This window comes from Acanthaster planci, linkage group LG19 (assembly GCF_054643075.1).
Source record: "Acanthaster planci isolate LZ-2023a linkage group LG19, COTS_SCS, whole genome shotgun sequence".
In the NCBI taxonomy this organism is placed as follows: Eukaryota; Metazoa; Echinodermata; class Asteroidea; order Valvatida; family Acanthasteridae; genus Acanthaster; species Acanthaster planci.
The window spans coordinates 6,354,093-6,375,904 of record NC_141795.1 but is presented as its reverse complement, the minus strand read 5'-3'; the positions used below and the strand labels follow the sequence as shown (position 1 = coordinate 6,375,904).

Below are 21,812 nucleotides of genomic sequence, written 5' to 3'. Positions count from 1 at the left end.
AAGAATGACGCGTGCTGCCTCTGCAGGGCTCAGTGAAGCTGGGAAAAAAAAGAGGGATGTGCCAAATTTCTTGGGATTTAAACACTGATGTGTACCTTTACGTAGAAACTCCCCCCCATCCTGTCGTCTCCCCACCTCCGAAGGGGACAGTCCTCACGTCACAGAGAAGGTGAGAAAATACGTAGCTTAAGATTAGCTTTGTTTCTGACTACTTAAATGTGTCCTTGTCTACATACCTGCATGACCGGAGGTACATGTACATCACAGCACTGGTACATGTAGGGTACATGTTCCTTTTTGTTCTTCAAATGTTCTTTTCGACAGATGCAATGGGTTTTGTTGCTGACTTTTGTGAAAATTTCATTTGTTGTCTTACGGACATGGTTCAAGGGAAGGTGACTCATAGTGCACACATGCCTGACAAGTTTAATTGGTTCTTGGACATGTATTTTTGTGTTCCATAATATCAGTCCTTTATGTGTACATGCAGTGGTTACAATATACCGGTTCTGTGTGTAAATGACGAGATTCGTGTGATTCCATGGAGATGTACATTTGCATGGATACATCGACTGCAGAGTTTGTTCGTTGCTAGGAGAAAGGGGACATGTGAGCTTGATGTGACGCTCATGTGCATTCTTTCCTGTTGTGCAGTCAGACATGTATCAATCCCCACAGTAAAAGCATATTATCAGGTGAAGTTAGACATTTATTCTGTATGAATGTACTTCCAAATCCTGCAGCAATAAAGGTACACCTACGATGTGCTGTTAAAGATCAACGCCCCCATGTGCATTTCATACGCACGTGCCTTGCTCTCTCCGTTTTACCGCTGCCTTAGAAATCTATACATGTTTCCACGTCACAACTTTTGACGTCAACTGCGGTGTCTCTATCCAGACCCAATCACTTACATGAACAGGTTTCTACCCGGGAGCTGTGTTTGCCATTCAATACTAGCAATAGATACTTCCATCTACATCTGCTTTTGAATATTTTTTTCCAATTATTCTATCAAGGATTGCTCTAAGTGAAGTCTCAGTGGGATTTTCTGTGACCTGTTGTTTTTTTTACATTTAATGCCTGTGTTAAAGCTAAAGTAATTTTGCATCTGGGTTTGCTTTTTGGAAAAAAAAAAAGTCATTCTATTAACAAGGATCGGTCTGATTATTTAAAGTTTCAAGAGGCCTCGTTGGTCAGTCCATTAAAAAAATAACTTTTACCCTATAAGTACCGTAACTTGGAATTGAGTCTTCTGAATAACACAAGATAATTTGTGGAAACATTTAAAAAAAAGATTGTGTGGTACATCTATGTTATATCGAAACCAAAGAAGCAAATTTCAAACAGGGCAAGGAGGCTGTGACTCTGATATATTCACCAACAGAAAAGTTAGGGCATTCTAGGGAAAAAATGGCAGGGCATAACAAAATTGTGTTCACAAAAATAAAGCCATCACACACACAGACAAAAAAAATGTGGATGGTGTGCCTCGCTGAGTTGTATTTGATCTGACCCCAGCCCGTCGGACAAAACTGTATTGATTTCGACACTGGGAAGTGAGACAGTAGTGTGTAAAAACCTTTAGTGGCTGTTAGACAACCTGTTGGCTGGTTTAGGAAGCCCGAGTCTCATCTTTGGAATAAATATGGAATATCTGTTTCAATGTTCTTTGTTTGAAAACTAGCATCCTAAGCATTGTTTACATACATGTATGATGCTGTACAAATGTTCGGAGGAAAATGTCTCAGATCTGAGAAGCATTCTACTCTTCCATTTCCACTGGCACTTCCAAGCCCTTTGTCACTCGCGCATGCCTGGTTGTCACTGTCCATTTGCTCTGCGATTAATCTTTAACAAGGGCATTGACAATGGAAGTGGGCCTTATTAGTTCATATTGGTTGTTTTTTGCCACAAAGAAGGAAATGGCACTCTGGCACCAATGTGTCCAGCGTCTTGTAGGTCCATTCTACTGTTGTCATGCTGTAAAATTTGATCTGTGAGTACAGTGTAACTTGTGGCTTAAATGCCGTTTGTCTTTAGAGTCAACTAAACAGTTTGGCCTTAAAAGAAAAAACTCCCAAATAAACCATTCCAAAACAAAACCAAAAGAAGGAAAATCAAATGCAAAATCTAAAAAAACAACAACAGCAAACAACAGTTCAGAATAAAATTCTACTTCTCACAAAGGTGAGCTCTGCGGGGTATTAAATTCTTGGCTTCCCACAGGTGTCCAAGGATTATAAATTCCTCTCCCTCCTGCCTCGTCTCACTGGACTTTCAACTCCCTAATGCAGCCCAAACCAGTTCTCTCTAAGATTGCTAATCTAATTTGGTTTTGTACGTAGCGATTGGAAAGAGCAGTGCTTTCTGTTTGAAATGTGTTTGCAGCACGGGCTCACAAAAAGTCAACAAGAAGAAATATACATTATGATTATACTCAAAGCGGTAGTTACATGTGTATTTTCTAGAAAAGCAAGTCTGTACATGTATAGACCACTCTCAATTTGCTCAATGGGCAGCCGAAAGTTGGCAGAAAAATTACCTTTTGTTTATTTTTTTGATTTCACCTCAAATTCATTCAAAATATATTTTGTGTAAGCATCTGGTGGTTTGATAGCTGCTTGGGATTTTACGCCTTTGCCGTTTTTATCAGAATCTCAGGGTGTCCGAAGTCACTCCATTCCAACAACTCCTTCTGAGACGAGGTCAAAATTGCTCAGGTTGGGATTACCACTTAAGAAATTTCTAGGACAAATTAGTAAAAACACCTTGATTGGTTTCACTTGTTTACAATCTAGAGTGAGGGTACAAAACAGAACTTGAGAAACCTTTAAATAAACAAGCAGTATGTACATTTACATGTAGGGCCTACACCGTACACTTCAAGTTCAAAAGAACTTGAAGGCTTTTGCGTGATTTTGGGATTGCACGGTTTGTTTCACTCTATCAATGTATTTTAAATTTGCTGACATTTCTCCCGCACCCCCGGGGGACCAGGAATTTGACCCCTCCCCTATCTGATGTCCTGCTCTGTTGGAGCCTTGCCGGACTTTTCTAGCACACCGGTTGCTGTGGGAACTAATTTGATTATGGTGTAAAGAATCCTGGTCGTGTTACAAGAATTATTTATTGGCTGAACTTGCTTAACCCTCACAGTGCACCGTACCTGTACCGGTACCCAGTAGGTTAGAAAAAGATACGAGGCTACGCATTTGTTGTATCATTTTTTCTTCTATTTTACCTGTTTTTGTTGACCCCCAACTAATGTTGTACAGTATTTGATTGAAATGCGGACGAGGTGAGGTGCTAGACGCTTTTGTTTCTGTAATATTCACAAATAGTCTGTTTAAATAATTTTGGTTACATTGATAATCGTAATTGCAATTTGAGTCCTTGTGAGAATGCCATTTAAACTTTCAACCTTCAATCTTGTACTTGTGTATGTATTGCTTGCTTTCGCGCTTGTCAACATGGTACACAGGTACACAGCCATGCTATTTCGTTAAGTAATTTTTGGGGGTTTATTCTGGATTTTCAGAAAAATTAAGTTCAGATCTTCCCAGTTTGTCTCATGTAGATACATTCTCTACATGTACCGGGGGGGGGGGATATATGAATCTCTAAACTTCCAGTAGGAAGGATGTATTGTGAGTGTATTTGTACTTTGCAGTGATTGTAAACCATCTCATCTCCATTTTTATCGAAATATTCTAACTCTGTTCTCACCCAAAATGTCAGATACATGTACGTAGTATTTTTTTCTGAATTAGAGCTTAGCCACTCATGGTCAGTGTCACTTATTATCCAGAGAACTTTGTTATTTGATTTACGTGTACAATGTACCGGTACATGAGTGCCCTCAGTTGGTGTGCAGAAAGTGGATGGATGTGCATTCAATCAAAGAGTGAGTGGGTGGGGTCACTGGGGTTGGGGAAGTGGGCCTCATTCACCCATGGTTTCTTCCACTTCATTTCTGTCTTCCATTTACTGTGTGTAACTTGTCTTGATCTCTTTTTTTTACTCTCTCTGTCCCCTTTCTCTCTCCCCCCTTGTTTTTTTCCTAGATTGACTACCCGGACGCCCACTTGATGAAGCCCGGCCAACGTCAGTCCTACACCCCAACCAACCTGGAGCGCCTCATGGCCTTGGAACAGGAAGAGGTCCAGGTACCTGCCCCACGAGGGCGCTCATACAGCGAGGACCGCTCAGCGTCCTTCAGCAGCGAAGGCAATACGGTGAGTGGTACAGGTGTGCTTGTGAAGTTTTGCCAGGTGGATTCAACTAGCATGGAATGGGACTGATTACATCCATGTGTTCCCTGTGGATTGCTACAAAGTATTTTTCTTCTCCGATCTTCACTTTAGCACACTAACTTCATAAGCATTGTCCTCTTCTTAGCTGTTCTGGGAAGACTTTGCCCAGCGGGATTTTTGCTGACAAGTTGATTTGCTAACCAGCTGTTTTCTGTTTATTTTTGATTTTGCATTTTTTTGGGGTCAGCCATGCGGTTGGCTTGAGTGGATACGCAGCATGCTTCAAAATGCATCGATGACCTCTTCTTGAAAGCTAGAAGATTTCAAAGAAACCTTGAAACCTGAGACTGTATAGTGGCTAAGTTTTTAACCTGAGCAATATAATGCTTGTATTATATTTCCATTTTCTCAGAAAAAAATATGTTTCTCTTGTGACTTAGAACTTCAGCTTTTACCTGATTGTAAGACATTTGGATTACATGTACATGATATGCAATGGTGTTTAGAGGGAAAGATTTGAGCTTGCTGAAAGTTGAGCTCTGATTGAATTTGGATTCATTGTTTTATCTTGATAGAGAAGTTGTTTGGTTGAATTACGAGAAGGGTGAAAGAACAGAATTTTTGGCTCCAATAGTTCTCTCTCTTATTGCATACATGTGCAGGGGGGGTTGTGCTCGGGGCATTTCTCATGGTTAATCCAGGAAAAATGGATGGTGGTCGTCTGAAATGTCATTTGCGGTAAACCACAAAGTGAGTGAAGTCTCTGACAAATCCATGGTGGGTGGATTATCTTTACCGTGCTCTGGGCTCCAATCTTCAGATCCTGTTGCAGTCGATTTCTGTACTCAAACTAAATTTGGTATCTACATGCGAGCCTTAAGCTGCTGTCTCTATCTTCAATCTTTTTCTTAGTACACTTAGCTGGGTGATTCTGTGGACAGATGCTTTCAAATGTTTATTTTTTTCTGCTCTGGGCTCCAATATTCAGATCCTGTTCTAGTCAATTTCTGTACTCAAATTAATTTTGGTACATGTCTGTACATGTACACGTTAAGCTGCTCTCTCTCAATATTCAATCTTTTACTAGGTACACTCAGCTGGGTGATTTTGGGGACAGATGCTTTTAAAGTTTTCTTTTTTTTCAGCTTTTGAGACCAATTTATAATTTCACTGTGAAAGCGAATCTGAAAGTGAGCTTGTTAGGTACATGTCAAATGTGTTTTGGTGCTGAAAATTCCCAAATTTGGAAACGCATTTCATATCTGACTAATTTTGCTCAGAAAGCGTGGCGACAAACATGCAAAGTTATTTTCTGTTTCACACTGATTTTGTACCGGCAGTCAGATATTTTTATGTACATGTATATATGTACACATGTACTGGTACAGTGTGTTTGTACATTTGCAATTGACATACGTATCTTAGCAACTTCGGGCATTTTGGGGGCACAAAAAGTGCATGGATAATTATACAGTTTTGGGCACAGTGTTCTTTTGCACCACGATGCCAGAGTTTAAATTTTTGTCTTGCGGACATTTTCTTCAGGTACATGAACGATTTCTGACACTAAGTCCCGTTGAATGGCTGATTTTGAAAAGCATGATTTTGTACGAATGTTGACTGCTACTGTTTTTTTCACTTTCTGTCGCACTTTCATTTTTTTTTTTTCCGTTTGTTGTCTGTGTGTTTTCCTTCCGTATTGTATCCGCAGACTTCATTACCATCGATCAGGCTGGAGCGGACACAGTCACTGGACAGTGAAAAGGTTCGAACGACAAGCCAGGCCTTTAATTTGCATGAATTTGCATCTGTATGGAATGAATTAAACTTTATGAAGTGAACGCTGTTCTAGCATTTTTCTTGTGCAGAATGCATGCACCAGTAGGTGGAACTGCTTTGTTCCTAGAGAGCCCAAATTCTTAAATGACAAACTCAGATTAACAGGGAAGAGCGAAAATGTCAAACTTGATCGCTCAAAGCATGAAATTTTGAAACTGCATGCACGAGAGGCTTGAGCTAACAGCAAGACTGTCAGTTTGGTGAATTCATGAATGCATGAGTGGGCTGCAAACTGTTTATGAAAAGACTTGTACATGTTTGCCAGTTGCTTGAATTAAAGCACTCGAAGCAGTAACTGTGTGGGAGTGAAAAATACGAAGTGGAGTTTTGTGCCCTTGTCTGGTCTAAATATAGCGGCCAGGGATTATTTGCGTTTGCTGTAGTGCAGGATTTCTCAACACCACGAGTAGAGTGTGTATCGTTTGCTGTATATAGGAAGTCACAAGGGCTTTGAGTCGGGAAGGGATTAGCCTCAAGTCTGTTGGGTGATGGAGTAGCCACTTAATCCCCTTTCGTCTGTGTGGGAGCTGGGGCTTTTCATTCTACATGTAGTATTGTTGTTTGGTACACAAGTGGCTGTAGAGAGTGGAGGGTCGAATCGCTGATTTCATTCGCTGGGAAGACGTGGTTGGTGTCTGTTGTAATGTCACGGAGAGTGGTGTTGTTATGAAGCTTTGTGGCCTGCACAGCAGTGTCTTTTTAGTGGACATCAGCTACATGTTGGTTAGGTTTGAAAGAGTTCTGTGTGGGAGTTAGCACGGTGGGGGCATCGACCGAAGCTGTCGGACATCAGACAGACAAGGTTTTTCATGTCTGTGTGTTTAAGGTGTGTTATTAAACCTGCTGTTGGCTCAGATGCAGATCATCCATTTACCTGCTTCATCCATTTTCATGCCCACTCATTTTATGTAAGTGGACACGTACATGCATACATGTACATGTATGATGTACACCATCTATATGTCACTTTTTTGTGTTTGTAGCATAGGTGTACACTACATGTACATTTAGCACTGTTTCCTCCTACGGTTCATCTCATATTCCTGCATGAATAGGCTGGCATGACGTTGTGTCTATGAGGAAGGTGCCTGCCAGTATTGTGACATTGGTGTAGTTACATGTACAGTGTGAAAGGGGATATTCTGTGGATCGGATGCACCGCGAAGCTTGTGGCTTGTTTTGCTCTCACTCTGCCGAGTCCAACAAGTTCCACTTAGGAGTAGTGGGAATGACTTCAGTTTAGATGTTGAATCTCTGAGGGGGTTGGTTTGGTCATTAAATTCAGTATTCAGCAATGATTTTTTCTTGTTGTTTACATATCAGTAATTGAACTGAATGCATTGCTAGACTGAATATTACCAAGTGAACCGACATCTATCTCATGTGGCATTGGTTCAGATAAGCCTTGTCTGAATATTATGGCTACGGCTGTTGGGTGGAATACCACGAGGGCATATGGCAGGCAGTGGCTAACGGCTGTAAGCCACTTCCCATAGATTTGTGTGTTACCACTAGTTACAGCCAGTTAATATGGTAACAGCCTTAGTCATGCATGGACAGTTAGTAGACAGTAACAGCGTACAGCTTTTAGTGAATGTAGACTTGTATGACACTCTTTGAAAACGCTTGAAGTCCTTTTATCCTCTGCCTGAGGTTTGGGGACAATTTTCCAAACTGTGGCATTGTGTCACTATTATTTGCAAGGTTGTCCAGTGTCGTAAAAATACTGAGAGTCCGAGAAGCTTACTTGTAAAGCAACATGTATGAGGCTTGCACAGAGCACAGTCCCATCTCAGGTTGGAATTTGGACTTTGATACTGTAATTCTCTTATTATTTCAAAATTCGGATCATTTGAAAAATTCATTTACTAGTACGGAATGATAAACAGGGAGGGTTAAGGTATTCCAGCTTTCTGTTACATGTATGATCAATTTTTGGAAATCTTCCGCCAAATTGCAGAAGCATTCCAAGAGAGCCATGGAGGACATCCCAACCCTCCTGAGTGATATAGATGATACGGCCCCCCTGGGGCATCATCTTCCTCAAGTCATGGCCTCTTCGGCCAGCTACAGCGACCGCAGCTCTCTCCACAGCAGCATGTCTAGCAGCTTCTCAGATCTCTACCAAGCCGGCAGCAATGAGAATCCAGACCTTGATCTGACGGGATTGGTGGAGAGTACTGTGGACTCGGATGACGAGGATACCGTCAGTGAATCAGCCTCGGTAAGTCTTACAGCCTCCCAGATGCGATGTCTGAAATGCCACTGAAGCTGTTAGAAGTAGAAGTGCTTTTCTGGTTGTGTTAACTTTACATTTCTAGCTGCTTGTCCCTGAAAAATGGCAGCTGTGCGAGAATGACTGCAAGTTGTTACGTAGAGAACTCCTGAATGCTTGGCGCATTGAAAAAATGCTCTGCAACAGTATCACAGAAAGTATTGAGGGTTCTTGAAGCGTGAAAGGCAGCTGAGATCTGTTGTACAGGGTAAATGAACGTGTGAAATGAATGGATGACGGACAAACCCTTGATCGACCTTTAATGCGGTATAAATCTCCTTCAACTTGGCATTTATCATCACTGTTGCCCAGTCATCACTGTCACACACGCTGATAGTGGCCAGCCTGGTAGGGGGAGGGGGAAAGAGAGACTGTAACCTATGGGGTGCCTAGGGGGCATCCGCTGTCTTGCATTAGCACGGAAGTTACAAGAGGAACTGTGCGTTTCCTGTGAGAATTGGCGTAGGAGTGATGGGGATTCACTTGTCAGGACTCAGGATGACATCGTACGGGCGACGAGTCATCCTCTAACCAAGGTGGTGACAAGGAGGGGGGTTGTGTTACACTTCGCTTACCTCGGCAGTGCGCACTGTGAGACCATCTGCGCTGGGAACTCTAAGGTATCGGATTATTGCTTGTCGGATCGTGCAGTGTCTCGTTCCTGGTGGATGAATCTTGTGTTGCGTTCGCTTTGCCATGGATCTCGACATTCTGACCCGCTGGAGTTGGCCCTGTGACCGCCGGCAACTAATGGTAAGTATTGCCAAAAGAAATGAAAGCTGGAGAAAAATAGGCAAAGGGTTGAGGTTTTGTCGACGTGGAAATTGGAGATGGCGGTCGGTTGGCCAGGGTTTGGGTCTGGTAGGATAGGGAGTTGGCTCAGTAGCTAGGGATGACATCATCCCGCTGCTTGCCCACATGACCAGCTGCATGACATTAATGTTCCAGGGGTGACTTCGGCTTATATCTTTTCCGGCAGGAAGCTCTTAAAGTGGCAAGTGTTTTGATGAATAGTTGAAGTTTACAGCGGATATCTGCTATTTATCTCGGATTTAGTATATCCCCAAGTCCTCTTCAATATCCTGACCTTGGTGTTACAGTCACTCAGTGGAACATCTTTATGCGGTGTCTGGAAAAACCTTGCTGGAACAAATGGTTCGCCGATTCGTGAAGTACAGTATGGAGTTGAGCAGCTGGAGGCATGATTGCTACTGTTTGGGTAAACTCAGAATGGGTCAGTCTCAGAAGGTTTCCCAAAACTTGGCGTATGAGCCTTTGTTGGGGATAAATGACTGTTATATTTACAATTTTTGTCCAATTGTGTTAAATTCACAACTGAAATGTTGTGAAAAGGTGTTTTTTTTTGTTCAAGCCTTTTAATTTCAATGGACTCTAGCTCCTCTGAAGCACTGAATATGTTCTTTGTTTTATTTCTTGTTTTCAACTTATCCAGACACTTGTCGTTAGAGATTTTGTCCGAGATTGCTTGGAGAAGGATCCCATGGACAGAACAGAAGACGACATAGGTAATGCTGGCAATGGGCAGAAAGAATGAAAGTTTTCTGTTAATCTTGATCAGGCTTTCTTGATAAATAAATCTTCTTGATAAATACCTTATTGTAGGATGCCACTGTCCAGAGTCTACTTTTTGAAATGACAGATTGCTTCACTGGTATGAAACAAGTTAAGAATGGATACAATTTTTCCTTAATTTACTATGTTGTTGGAGTCCCAACACAATCTCTATCCCTACACGGATTTAGAAGATGATTTAATCTATCTGGAATGTAGTTTGGTTGTTTTCCTCTTTCCTTTTTTGTCTAATTCAGATCTAAATCAGTAGTTTTGTTTTAAAAGTTGTTTTCAAAAAGTTGAGATTGATTTGCCTAGCAATGGAGTATTTGACATTTGATAGAAGTTTTGGGTAGAGTTGTGTAAATTTTGTTGGGATGTTTCCAATCTTGATTTGGTGAATGTGTGTCAGACCTGTTCGTCAGTAGCTGGGGAAGAAAAAGTTGAGCAAATATTTTGAGACTGGACCCATAGACAGTCAATCATTACAGAAACAGGTAAGCTTTATGTAGTAGCTATAATATGTCTAACGGACGAAATATGACGTGGAATAGTCATCGGTTTTTGTATAGTCAAGCCATCATTAAGGAGGTTTTTTTTTACTTTAATCTCTGATGCAGAAATCTTGTTGGATTTTATGCGTCACCTGCCGGCGTTTGCCAATATGACGATGTCAGTACGTCGGGCGTTGTGCGCTGTCATGGTCTTTGCTGTGGTGGCCAAGGCGGGGACCATCGTCATGAAGAACGAGGAAGAGGTAAGGACACGCCACTCTGTGTTTGGTCGTTTTTGCCGTGGGAGACCAGTAGCCAGTTGCAGTAATGGGGCTGGTTTGGCGGACTGTCTGTTGTGGTCACTGACTCACAAGAGTTGCTGTTATTTAACCCAAATCCCCAGTCACCTCAGCTATAGGACTCAGTACTACAAAACACTAAGTAGTGGTCTGAGCCTGAAGGACCTAGCGCTGCAATTTACTACTTCTGGCGCCAGTGCCAGAGCACTGTATGGTACATTGTCTCATCTACCGTATTTTATGGCTTCAGAGAGCAAAAAGGTCACATCCTCATGCAAGCCGCAGCACTGTATGCTACATTTTACTTCTAAGTATTTCATGGCTTGCAATGCGGTTAACGTTAAGGCTGGTGCAAACAATTACCTTACGACAGTTCCAGGTCTCTGCTTACTGTGTCTACCCCTTGCTCTGCGGTACCACCCCCATATTAGCCACCTCTGTTGTAGCCACCAAATCGGTATGGCAGCCTGTCCATTGTGGCCACCTGTCCATTCTGACCATTTGCTCCAAGTGGCCTTTTCTCCACTTTGACCCTGTCCTGATTCCAGCCACTTGTCCATTCTGACTACCGGTACCTGTCTGTCCATTTTGGAGCTGGGCTTAAGATTGAGGATATGAAATGTAGGGGCTTAGGAGGATACAAACAGAAGCTTATTTGGAGGGCACTTTCCAAGGTTATGATGCCCAACTTTATGGTAGTCATGTTTAAGCGGTCCCTGGGCTTGCACTCGTGGGCCCATATTTTTTTGACACTTGGATTATATTTGAGTCCCTGGAGTGAAAAAAAAAATCATTTGTGGCAGCCCAAGTGAGGTTAGTCACTGCAAAGGAGGTTAGGTTCAAGTAGTGAGCCGCTGCCCTGTCTGTATCTGTGGATGTAGGATAGGTTAGGGGATTGTGGTTGCAGTGGAGAAAGTGTGCCAGTGGTTTGCCACAAGTTGATGGATTGTGGCCATCAATCTGGAATGCTTCTTTGAAAACAAACCTCCCAGGATTTAGAGTGGAGAGGGACTAAATTCAGTTGGAACACATGTAGTTTTCGAACTGTGGAATCATTTTTCATCCATTCGAACTGTACCACCACTGTTGATTTGTGGTTTGTCAAATTGGGAGAAGCCACCAGTTGGATAGCTCAGTTGTGGAGCTGTGTAGTGGAGGTCACCTGTTCGAACCCTGCTCCAGTCAATTCGTTTTGTTGCATGTTTATTGTGTAAGTACCTTGTCACTTTTTTGTGATTTGCTCAGATTTTTGTGTTTTGTCTCAGCTGGATTCCTGGTCTGTCATTCTGAATGGCCACGTTGAAGTGACCAAACCCGATGGCACGGTGGAACAGCTTCATCTTGGAGACAGGTAACCAGTCATTAAGGACTTGAACAAGATACAGTAGAAGGGCTTGCATTTTATTTCTTGATTTTTTTATGGATGACTACAGTTAGCTTCAGTGTTCTGATGTTTTGTAAAAGCATTCTGCCTTCTACATATCTAACCAAAAAATCTTTGTAGTGCAACAAAGGAATAAAGTATCACAGGTTTTGTTTTAAAAAATTCTCTGATGATGGTTCACAAGGATTTTTCTGTTTTGTTTCTGTTTGTATCTTGTAATTTATGTTGGCTTTGACAAACAGTTTCATAATGTCCGGATGACTTTAACTTTAACTTAATGTTGAGTCATTTTTCTCATCTCGATTTCTTGACAGCTTTGGCGTGAAGCCAACCTTGGAAACACAGTTCCATGTGGGCGTCATGAGGACCACCATAGATGATTGTCAGTTTGTTTGTATTGCGCAAGATCATTACTACAGAATATTAACCCAGGGTGAGTACCACGATGGGGTTACAGTGGTGAATGATGGTTCTAGAGAGGGTAGGTCATTATGGTGACTGCTCTTTACAGTGGTGGATGGTGGTTCTAGAGAGGGTAGGTCATTATGGTGACTGCTCTTTACAGTGGTGGATGGTGGTTCTAGAGAGGGTAGGTCATTATGGTGACTGCTCTTTACAGTGGTGAATGATGGAGTTGCAGAATGAAAGTCAATGTGGTGAACTATACTCACCATCTACCATCAAGACAGTTGAGGTCCAAATTTCAGTCAGCTCAAAGTTGGAAAAGTCCAAGTCTAAAGTCAACTTTCGGAGTCAAGTTTGGTTTCTCTACCAGTTTAAGATAAAGAAGATAAAAAAATGTTTGAACTTCAGGAGAAAAAAATTGTGCAACGTGTTAGCATATTTCATAATGCAGACATCCTTACATTCTGATTAGAGGACAGAGATGACTGAAGACTCCCAGGCTTGAAGAAATTATTGAAAGTCAATAATGCTAAGACTGAATTTGTGTTGGCTTTGACAGGTGAGGAGAATATACGTCGCATTGAAGAGAATGGACAAGTGGTAATGATCACAGAACACAGGGTACTAGACGACAGACGGCAGGGTCATATATTAATTAAGGTAAATAATCTTATTCCACCAGTGCAAAATATCGACGCTTCTGGTTTAAAAAAAGAACTTGGCTGTCCATTTCCCATTTGTTAAAAAAAATTGGCATATACATGTACGTCAAGTCACCCGTTTCAGTACAAATGTCCAGTTTCAACTTCAGACCGGTGTTCTAGCCAGGATGAAATTGAAGGATAGGGGCATCTGCCCCACATGCCAGATACGGCTGGAGGAGGGGTGACTGGATATTATTTGACACCTGAGGGCGCTGTTTAAAATTTATTATGTAAGCTCCCATTACCCTATTCCATGTCAATTATCAGTTTTACAGTAATTCGAAGTTTTACCCTTTTCTCTACATTTTTGGGGGGCTTCGCTTTATGTTTTTATTTTGCTTTTGCTACTGTGTGCCACGGTCTTACCAAAAATCGGCCTCGTGAACAGCGACAAAGAATATCAAACTAACCATCGATATAGGCCTAAATGCATTAGAAGAATCTACAGAGAAAGACCAGGTTTGTGACAAGTTGGTTGTTGCTTACTTCGATCATGCTTCGATCAAGTTTGAGATGACACTATGAAAGGATCAGGCAATGACCGTGCTGCCAGCCATGCCATCGCCGCTATAGCTGTGCACAATCTGGAGCCCCGTAGTCTGGCTCCAGACCCGTCTACTCTTGTATTACTTTGTCAGTGGCGCGGCGGGAACCAGTATTGTGCATGCTGCACGTATGTGATTCTCCACAGAGCTGGAAAGATTTGTGGAAGATTTGTTTGATTTCGGAGCAGTTTGCCAATGTTCTGGTGACTTTTTGCCGGTATTTTAAAAGAACTTTTTTCAAATTTCTGATTGCAGTTTTTCTTTAACTTGATATTAACAACTCTTCCCCTGGAAAATAGAAAGTGTATTGATTGCCTATTGGGGGATTTTCAGTGTGTCAGGGTTTTTGCTCAGCTTATCAGCCGGACGTGCTTTTGAATGCCTGGCTAGAACATTGCTTCAGACATGGTTTTTGGCTGACCTGTTACGGAGAAATTGGTGCAGTGCAAGAACAGTATGGTTGATTTTCAGTTGTGTCAAACTGACAGCAAAGAGTTGTTACTCCTGAAGGTTTGGCTTATGAAAAAAAAAGGCACCGCATTGATACCGGAAGAAATGTGGAAGTGGACCTCCGTGGCTCTTTTAGGCTTAATGACACATCCTTGCCTCTCTCCTCAGGCCACACCTGAGAGGTTGATCTTGAATCTTATGGAGGACAGCTCTCCCGTCGATCCGACCTACGTGGAAGACTTTCTCATGAGTTATCGTACCTACCTCCCCAGCCCACATCAAGTCTGTGACAGCCTTCTGCATTGGTTCCAAGACGTTAACCTACGAGACAAGGTATGGGATCATGAGTTCATGTGTCTGGTCTTCAACCTCTCCTTGCTTCAACCTTCTTCCCAGTTTCCTACAGCGTCATAAATTGAAGAACACTGTATGTAGGCATATGAAGATTAGAATTTTTCATTTGTTTCCTGCGTTTCAGTTGCATTTCTGCTTGGGATTTTTATGAGACAGAATGTATACTTGTTTGGATAAAACTTTTTCTCATTTGGAGCAAGTTTGTCGGCTGTGTTGACATACATGTGGTGAAGCCAGAAAGCCAGATGTGCAGTAGGTTTATGATTAAGCTGACTTTAAAACTCTTGGGAACCACCTCGGAGTGTATGACAAACCCCAAGGATGGCCTTAATTCCATTTCCCGAGTTTATTCAAGCCGGATCATTTGTCGGAATTGTTTTCTGAAATGTCAGATTCGCACAGACCGCAGACTACTTGAAACCAAACTTCCACACAGTTTCCCGTTGTCGTGTACCCGGACCACCCAGTTGGTTTCAGCCCCACATAGGACCGGTGACTAATCTCGGCAAATTTCCTTACGGTTTTCCCGTTGTTTTTCCTGTTTCCACGTGCACAGTTGACATGGCAACGTGTCCTGAATTTGACAACCTCGCAGAAAACAAGTGACTAATCCGTCTCACTGTTCTGTACAGTTTTTTCTCTCTTTTTTTTGTGGTCCCTGGTGCATGGATCACATGAAATGAGTCAGACATTGAACCCCAGCCGGGTTCTTTCTTTCCGGACCCTAAACCCAATGTCCCACCCCCTGTCCCCCATCTCCACCCCCCCTTCTCTCACCCCTTGGACCTCTTGCTGGTGCAGGTGACCCGCGTGCTGCTTCTGTGGGTCAACAACTACTACAGTGACTTTGAGAGGTCGCCCGACATGATCGAGTTTCTGGAGGCATTTGAGGACTGCTTAGAGAAAGAGGTAATGTGGAATGGGCGGAGCATGGCTGTGCTCCCAGCATAGGTGGGCCGAACAACCAATTAGTTATGAAAATCTCTGTTGTGGAAATGAAGTCTTCAAATTCAAATAGCAAGTAGTCTGTAGAGCAGCGAAGTGTGCAAACATTTTGAATCAGGAAATACCGTACAAATGAATGGAGTAGGCACGTGTGTTCTTTCACCTGCCGGTTCTCGCCTTTTACATAATTGTGCACATAATTGTGCGCATGACGTATTCACTTTGGTATTCTATATTTCAGCTATGTGGTGTGAATCACTGAGTTGGTTTTCACAAACTCGGTTTTTACAGTTGTAAATTTCATAGTTTACTTGTTTTTTTTTTGTTTAACTTTGAACAGACCATGACTGGCCAGCTAAGATTACTTCATATAGCTGGGGCTGCTAAGGCCAAGCCTAGGACAGTTGTGCTGGTAAGAAAGAAATCACATGATGTTATCTTCTGAGTAGATCTATCATTTGGGGAGTTACGTTCGCCTTGTTGTTCTTTCCATGGCTTTCTACCACTGTCACCCAGGTTCGAGTCCCCTCCATACCAATAGCTGGATTGGGCTGTCAGGTCCTACCTGATTCCGGGGGTTTCCCTGGGATGTAAGTCCGGAGTTTTCCTCTCACTTCTAAAAGTGAACTTTTCTTCGTTGTCTTCTTACCCCAGGGCCTCTAGGGAGAGCATTTAATAACTGATAGGGCTTTAGCTTGTTTACATGAAGAATAGATCATTACTTAGGATTGTCTCGTGGATTACACCCGAAATACTTGTCAGTCACATGTACAGTGTACCTCTGTGGAGAGTGGTTTCAGCCACAAGGCGGTATCTCTCTGTGAGATCAGCAGGTGACTGCCGATGTCTCTCTTTCTCTCTCTGTCATCCAGGCTCGGTCGGACCGTGACTCCATGCTATCTTTCTCCATCGTTGGAGGCTGGGAGAAGAAGATGGGCATCTTCATCTCCAAGGTGGAGCGTGGCTCCAAGGCGCAGACGGTGGGACTGAGGAAGGGGGACCAGCTCCTGGAGGTCAACGGTCACAGCTTTGAGAAAGTCACTCGCACCAAAGCCCTGGAGATACTCAAGGGAACGACTCATCTTAGTATTACCGTCAAGTATAACACGCTAGGTGAGCTTTCAATGTTGACTCAGCTATGAGTTGATTGTGGGTCACATTTAACATTTATGGCCCAAACAGTGAAAGTTATGCTTAACGTCATTTTTTTTCAGTGATTTTGTCTTGGTTTGCATTAGAAATAGCAAGCCAACCTTTTGTGTAGATGTGTCACTCAATTTGGTGTCTTAATGCCCCTGGGTGGCCCATTTGAAACTTTTAACACACCTTCCTCATCTCTATGCCTAGCATTTCGGGACCTGATCGCATCCCAGGACGGCGGCCGTAGCAACTGGGGCCGGCTGCCCAGCCAGGAGATCCAGCTCCTCCAGACAGACCCACGGGCCAGGCTGACCATCCCTGACCTAGCCCTAGCCGTACCCTTATCTCAGATGTCTCCCGAGATTAAGACCAAGAGTAAGCATGAGAAGAGAAGCGGGTTTGCCACACTAGGCCACAAGACCAAGCTGCGTAAGGCTATGGCTAAGCTCAGCATTCTACCCAACAAGACCACAGCGAGGTGAGTTTACATCTGACCACCCAAGCTCTGTCATGTTACGGGGATGCTACGGAGTGTTCCTCTGTTGTGGTCTTGTCTATACTTTCCTGTATGTTTTCCTGACCTTAGAAATGTCAAAAAATGGTCTGGATTTTTCTTTTTAACTTTTGAATATTATTTGAGAATTGGACCACAGAGAGCAAGCAATTATCTTTGTTCTTCATAGTCACGTGTTGCTACTTTCCATGCGTCAATTATTTTGGAAATCATTTGGGCATAAGATGGATCTGAGCTCCAACAGTTTTAGTGCTGCAAAAGTTGCTGTACATCTGACATCTCAAAAGTGACGGTGAAGCCATTTTGATTTAACTAGAGAGAACACTCATAATTTGATAGTGTGACACCACTTCTATCAGTTCTTGGTCGTAGTACGGGGGTGTTAGACCTAGGTTTCTTGTCCTTTTCTGGTATTTCCAGGACCCAAGATGACTCTTCGACCCTCATGAGGCATTCCAAGTCAGGCAGCATCACTGGCAGCAACCCTTACCTGAGCAACAGTAACCCCGACCTGACCTCCATTGCCGCCATCCCCATGTACGAATCCTCCGCCTACATGGCTGGCAACGACTACCCCGAGCACGTCCTTAAGATCTACAGGGCTGACCAGTCCTGCAAGTACTTCCTGGTACACAAGGTGAGGCTTGGATTCGGGGTCAGAGGTCAGCTAGATTTCGTTGACCTATTGACCTTTATAACACCATTCTAGTTTTTCTAAACTTCAGCTGTGTCATTCTTAAGTAATTTTTTTCTAAATTTGTAATACCTCAGAAACTGGACCCTTTTTGTTTTTCAATCAACAGGAGACGACGGCGTTAGAAGTGGTGATGCTAGCCATGCGGGAATACGGCCTGACTGAAGCAGCCAACTCGGGCACTTACTCCCTCTGTGAGGTGACCGTTGCCCCAGGTGGGATGGTCAAGCAGCGCCGGCTGCCAGACCATCAGAGTGACGTGGCCGGTCGGCTGAGTCTATGTGGTCGGCTCTTCCTCAGGAACAACATGGCCTCGGAGACGCTCATGCCGGACGAAGTGGCCGTGGTGAGCCATATACCTCTTCGAAATGTCTAGAATTTCTAATCGGTAGAGATTGTTTGCACTAATATGAAGCCATGTCTGAATTACTTGGCTATGACTTGAAATGACACATAGGTCTATGAGGATGTTTGATCTTGATTTTGGGGCTGTGTTCAAAATAAATTGTAGCTGTGGCTGTGGCTATGGCAAGTCACTGTGGCATGCCAGTGGGAAAACTAAACTTGTAGTCGCATAATACCAGTTTCACACATGGCTTAACATAAAAGATGGCAAACCACAAGGGATTGTAGTAGATTTGACTTCTAAATGTAAATGATATTACTGATAAATTGCAGCTTAAATTGTTTTAAAAAGTCAGATGTCAACAATGAAATCAATTTTGATTGATTTGATTTGTAATCAATTCAGGAGTTACTGAAGGATAGTCAAGTCACCTTCCTCCAATTGGATTCCAACGAAGTCGCGGCTCAGCTGACGCTGAGAGACTATGAGATATTCCAAAAGATTGAAGCTACAGACTACATAGAGAATCTCTTTGAACTCAAACCTGAGGACTCCAACAAGAGGTTACAGTCATTCGAGGAGGTTGGTACCCTGTGCAAAGGGTCCTCCGAATAATTAATGTTGTATTTATAATATTGGATGGAATTTTCTCTGGTTGTGCTGTAATGTTTTAGAGCACTTTGAAGTTATTTATTGTGATAACTTTAAGAAAATTATCTGCAAATATGAAAAGAACAACTAGAAGAGTATAAAAAATATCACTTTTCAATTGAACAATTTTTTTTTAGATTGTGAACAATGAATTATTCTGGGTGGTGACAGAAGTCTGTAACGAGATCACCTTGGTCAAGAGAGCTAAAATTATCAAGCAGTTCATCAAAATTGCAAGTAAGTACGACACGAATAATTCTGGTTTGTTACAATCAGCAAAAACTCCTGAAATGTGCGTGCACAATGGGCGAAATTGAAATTCCAGTAATGATGAAAGTGGACATTTCTGTATTGTGACAACATTTGGATAAACTTCATTGGATTTCCTTTTCTCCTCGTGTCATTCGGTTGCATTCTTCCTGCAGTGCCTGAGGATCTCTTGTACTTTTTTCCCAGGGCACTGCAAAGACTGCAAGAACTTCAACTCTCTCTTTGCCATCGTCAGCGGCCTCGGTCACGGCTGCGTCTCCCGCCTCCGCAGCACCTGGGACAAAGTCCCCGCCAAGTACGTCAAGATGTTTGAGGACCTACAGGACCTGATGGACCCATCTAGGAACATGTCCAAGTACCGGAATCTGGTCAGCTCCGAGCAGGTCCAACCCCCACTGGTAAGATTGTCTGGCCCACTAGTTATCAAGCCTGTAACCTAGTGAGTTGTGGGTGGATTACGTCCGGCTGAGGCATCTTGGCTCTTTAGAAACAGGAAGTATGCTGCTTCAAAGTGAATCGTTTTGGCATGTTAAAGATCTTACACCAATTTAGATTTTTTGGGGGAGCTGTTTCAGGCTAACAAACGAATCAATATGCCAACTTTTTTTCCACGAAAGGAACACCTGGGTTGCTCAGCTTTCCTTCCAAAACGTAAAGGGAAAATCAAGGGTTACTGACAAGTAAGAAGTCACTATAAAAAGCAACGATATTCATTGGCTGATCCTTGATTGCCTTGGTTTGAGACAATCCCTTTTGAAATCTTGACTGATTTCTTTTTGTTTCCTTATTCTTCCGGTTCTTAGATTCCATTTTTCCCCGTGGTCAAGAAGGACCTGACCTTCATACACCTGGGCAACGACACCAAGGTGGACGCTCTGATCAACTTTGAGAAGCTCAGGATGATATCGCGGGAGGTCCGCTACATCGTCAGCATGGCCAACGCTGTCTACGTGAGTCCTGACCTTCTATTGTAGGAACTGGACTTCTTTTAGCAAGTTTGGATATTCACTTGAGTTTGCTCTATTTTGACAGAGATAATGGTTGGCTGGTAATCAGTCGTACGAAATTTGATAATTGGTGCCCAACGCAATGGTCACTCTTTGCAGCAAAAGTGTCTAAAAATATTTGGATCAAAACTACAGTCATACACTTACAGTTGATATATGTCCTGCTTAAGAAGCTATATTTTGGCTCAACAAGTAATCTGTCAGATTAGTGGTCTCTGTCTCTGAAGAGTCGAGGTGTTTTTGTCTAGAGAGTCTAAAAGCAGCTTGAAATTTGCTGCAGTGGAGTTTGACTTTGATTTGGTGACTCTGATTTCTTTTCTTCCTCCGTTTATTTGCCGATTTTCACTTTCCCCATCCTCCCTGCATTTCGCTTCTCCCCGATTTAACAGGACCCCAGGCAACTATTGGCTCCCAAGATGACCGGCTCGGGCTCGCCGCTGATTGGATCCAGCCTGGCCTCGGTCATGGGCGCCAGCGTCACCACGTTGCCACGGAAACGCAACCAGGGGCGCCGCAGCTCGGCGGTCATCAACCCCAAGAAGATGTGGGAGGAGGTAGGAAAGACAGAACAGCCAATAAGATATAAAAACCTTTGTTTCAACTGAAAACTGTGTAGCAATTCAAATAGGATCATAGCACAAGCTTTGATCAGGTTACCAAACGAAGGATGCTGACATAAGTGGGATTCGAACCTCCAAACACAGTGTTCAGGCTTTCCGCCAACCCCGCCAAATTATCAGTGTCTTTGTTGAGGGGTCACCTGTCATACTGACTGGGGATCTCCTTTCATCTTAACAATGGATCCAGGTAGACTCAAAGATCTCTGAGTGAGCGAGTTTTCAAAAAGTTTGTGGGTTTTTTCCTCTTCACCAGGCCCAGATGTGCCGGCGAGTCAAACAGTACCTGAGCGTTCTGAACATTGTACAAAATGAAGATGAACTCAGAGACATGTCACTCAAGTGTGAACCCATCGCCAACTCAGGTAACTCAATCCCCCTCTCCATGCTAAGTTTGTTCAGTGGCTACATCCTCTTCCAGTTAATCACTCTGAGCAGATGTTCTTTTAGTTGATGGATTCTGTTTGAGATAATGGACTGTACAGTTTTGGTTGTTAGGTTTTGAAAGGATCTGTAGGATATTTATAAAATTCTTTCTGGGGATGAAAAGTACTTAACATCAAGCGGTGAAACCAAGAATCTATTCTTTGCAGTTGAAAGAACAAGTGCGCTGAAGTTTAAACTTCAGTTGAAGTAAATTTCTTGTTAGATTCTTAGAGTGATGACAGTATTTTGTGCACTTTGAAATATCTTCTTGTAGCTGTCTACAATGCATAGATAGTAGTCGACCCATTCCTAAATATTGCACCATTTTTATGTTGATATTTTTAATGGTTTTATTATTAATTGTCCATTTTGCCCCTGTTGTTTCTGATAAAGCCATTCAAAGGATTACTGGTGGGGGTGAGTTGATATTACACGGTGTGTCACAGTGTCTGTCAACTAATCCCTTGTCCCATGTGTAGAGTTCTGATTCCGGCAGCCATCTTGGACAGGTTACCAATCTGTGATATTACAAAATCAGATTTACGTATCTCAGGCACCAGACTGTTTCAGGAGTATCACAAACATTTAGGCCATGTCCAAGTTTAATGGCTACGGCAAGCAATGA

At 42.8% G+C, this 21,812-nt stretch overlaps 1 protein-coding gene across 5 annotated transcripts in view; it reads left to right on the top strand.

Annotated features, from left to right (window-relative positions):
- Positions 1-21,812, top strand: part of LOC110987331 (rap guanine nucleotide exchange factor 2-like) — a 47,605-nt gene that overhangs the window by 14,875 nt on the left and 10,918 nt on the right. Inside the window, exons 6-27 of one of the 5 annotated variants that reach the window (XM_022249984.2) lie at positions 4,068-4,238; positions 5,968-6,021; positions 8,056-8,319; positions 9,824-9,896; positions 10,563-10,699; positions 12,001-12,086; positions 12,434-12,552; positions 13,084-13,184; positions 14,392-14,556; positions 15,379-15,486; positions 15,863-15,934; positions 16,395-16,635; positions 16,870-17,140; positions 17,597-17,813; positions 17,980-18,216; positions 18,622-18,798; positions 19,005-19,104; positions 19,324-19,535; positions 19,941-20,087; positions 20,534-20,698; positions 21,018-21,126; positions 21,581-21,604. In XM_022249984.2, coding sequence (XP_022105676.1) covers positions 4,068-4,238; positions 5,968-6,021; positions 8,056-8,319; positions 9,824-9,896; positions 10,563-10,699; positions 12,001-12,086; positions 12,434-12,552; positions 13,084-13,184; positions 14,392-14,556; positions 15,379-15,486; positions 15,863-15,934; positions 16,395-16,635; positions 16,870-17,140; positions 17,597-17,813; positions 17,980-18,216; positions 18,622-18,798; positions 19,005-19,104; positions 19,324-19,535; positions 19,941-20,087; positions 20,534-20,698; positions 21,018-21,126; positions 21,581-21,604 — 3,250 coding nt within the window. Of the gene's footprint in view, positions 1-4,067; positions 4,239-4,982; positions 5,007-5,967; positions 6,022-6,525; positions 6,922-8,055; positions 8,320-9,823; positions 9,897-10,562; positions 10,700-12,000; positions 12,087-12,433; positions 12,553-13,083; positions 13,185-14,391; positions 14,557-15,378; positions 15,487-15,862; positions 15,935-16,394; positions 16,636-16,869; positions 17,141-17,596; positions 17,814-17,979; positions 18,217-18,621; positions 18,799-19,004; positions 19,105-19,323; positions 19,536-19,940; positions 20,088-20,533; positions 20,699-21,017; positions 21,127-21,580; positions 21,605-21,812 lie in introns of those variants that run through there. The other 4 variants (XM_087129690.1, XM_022249986.2, XM_022249985.2 and 1 more) reach the window with 4 other exon arrangements.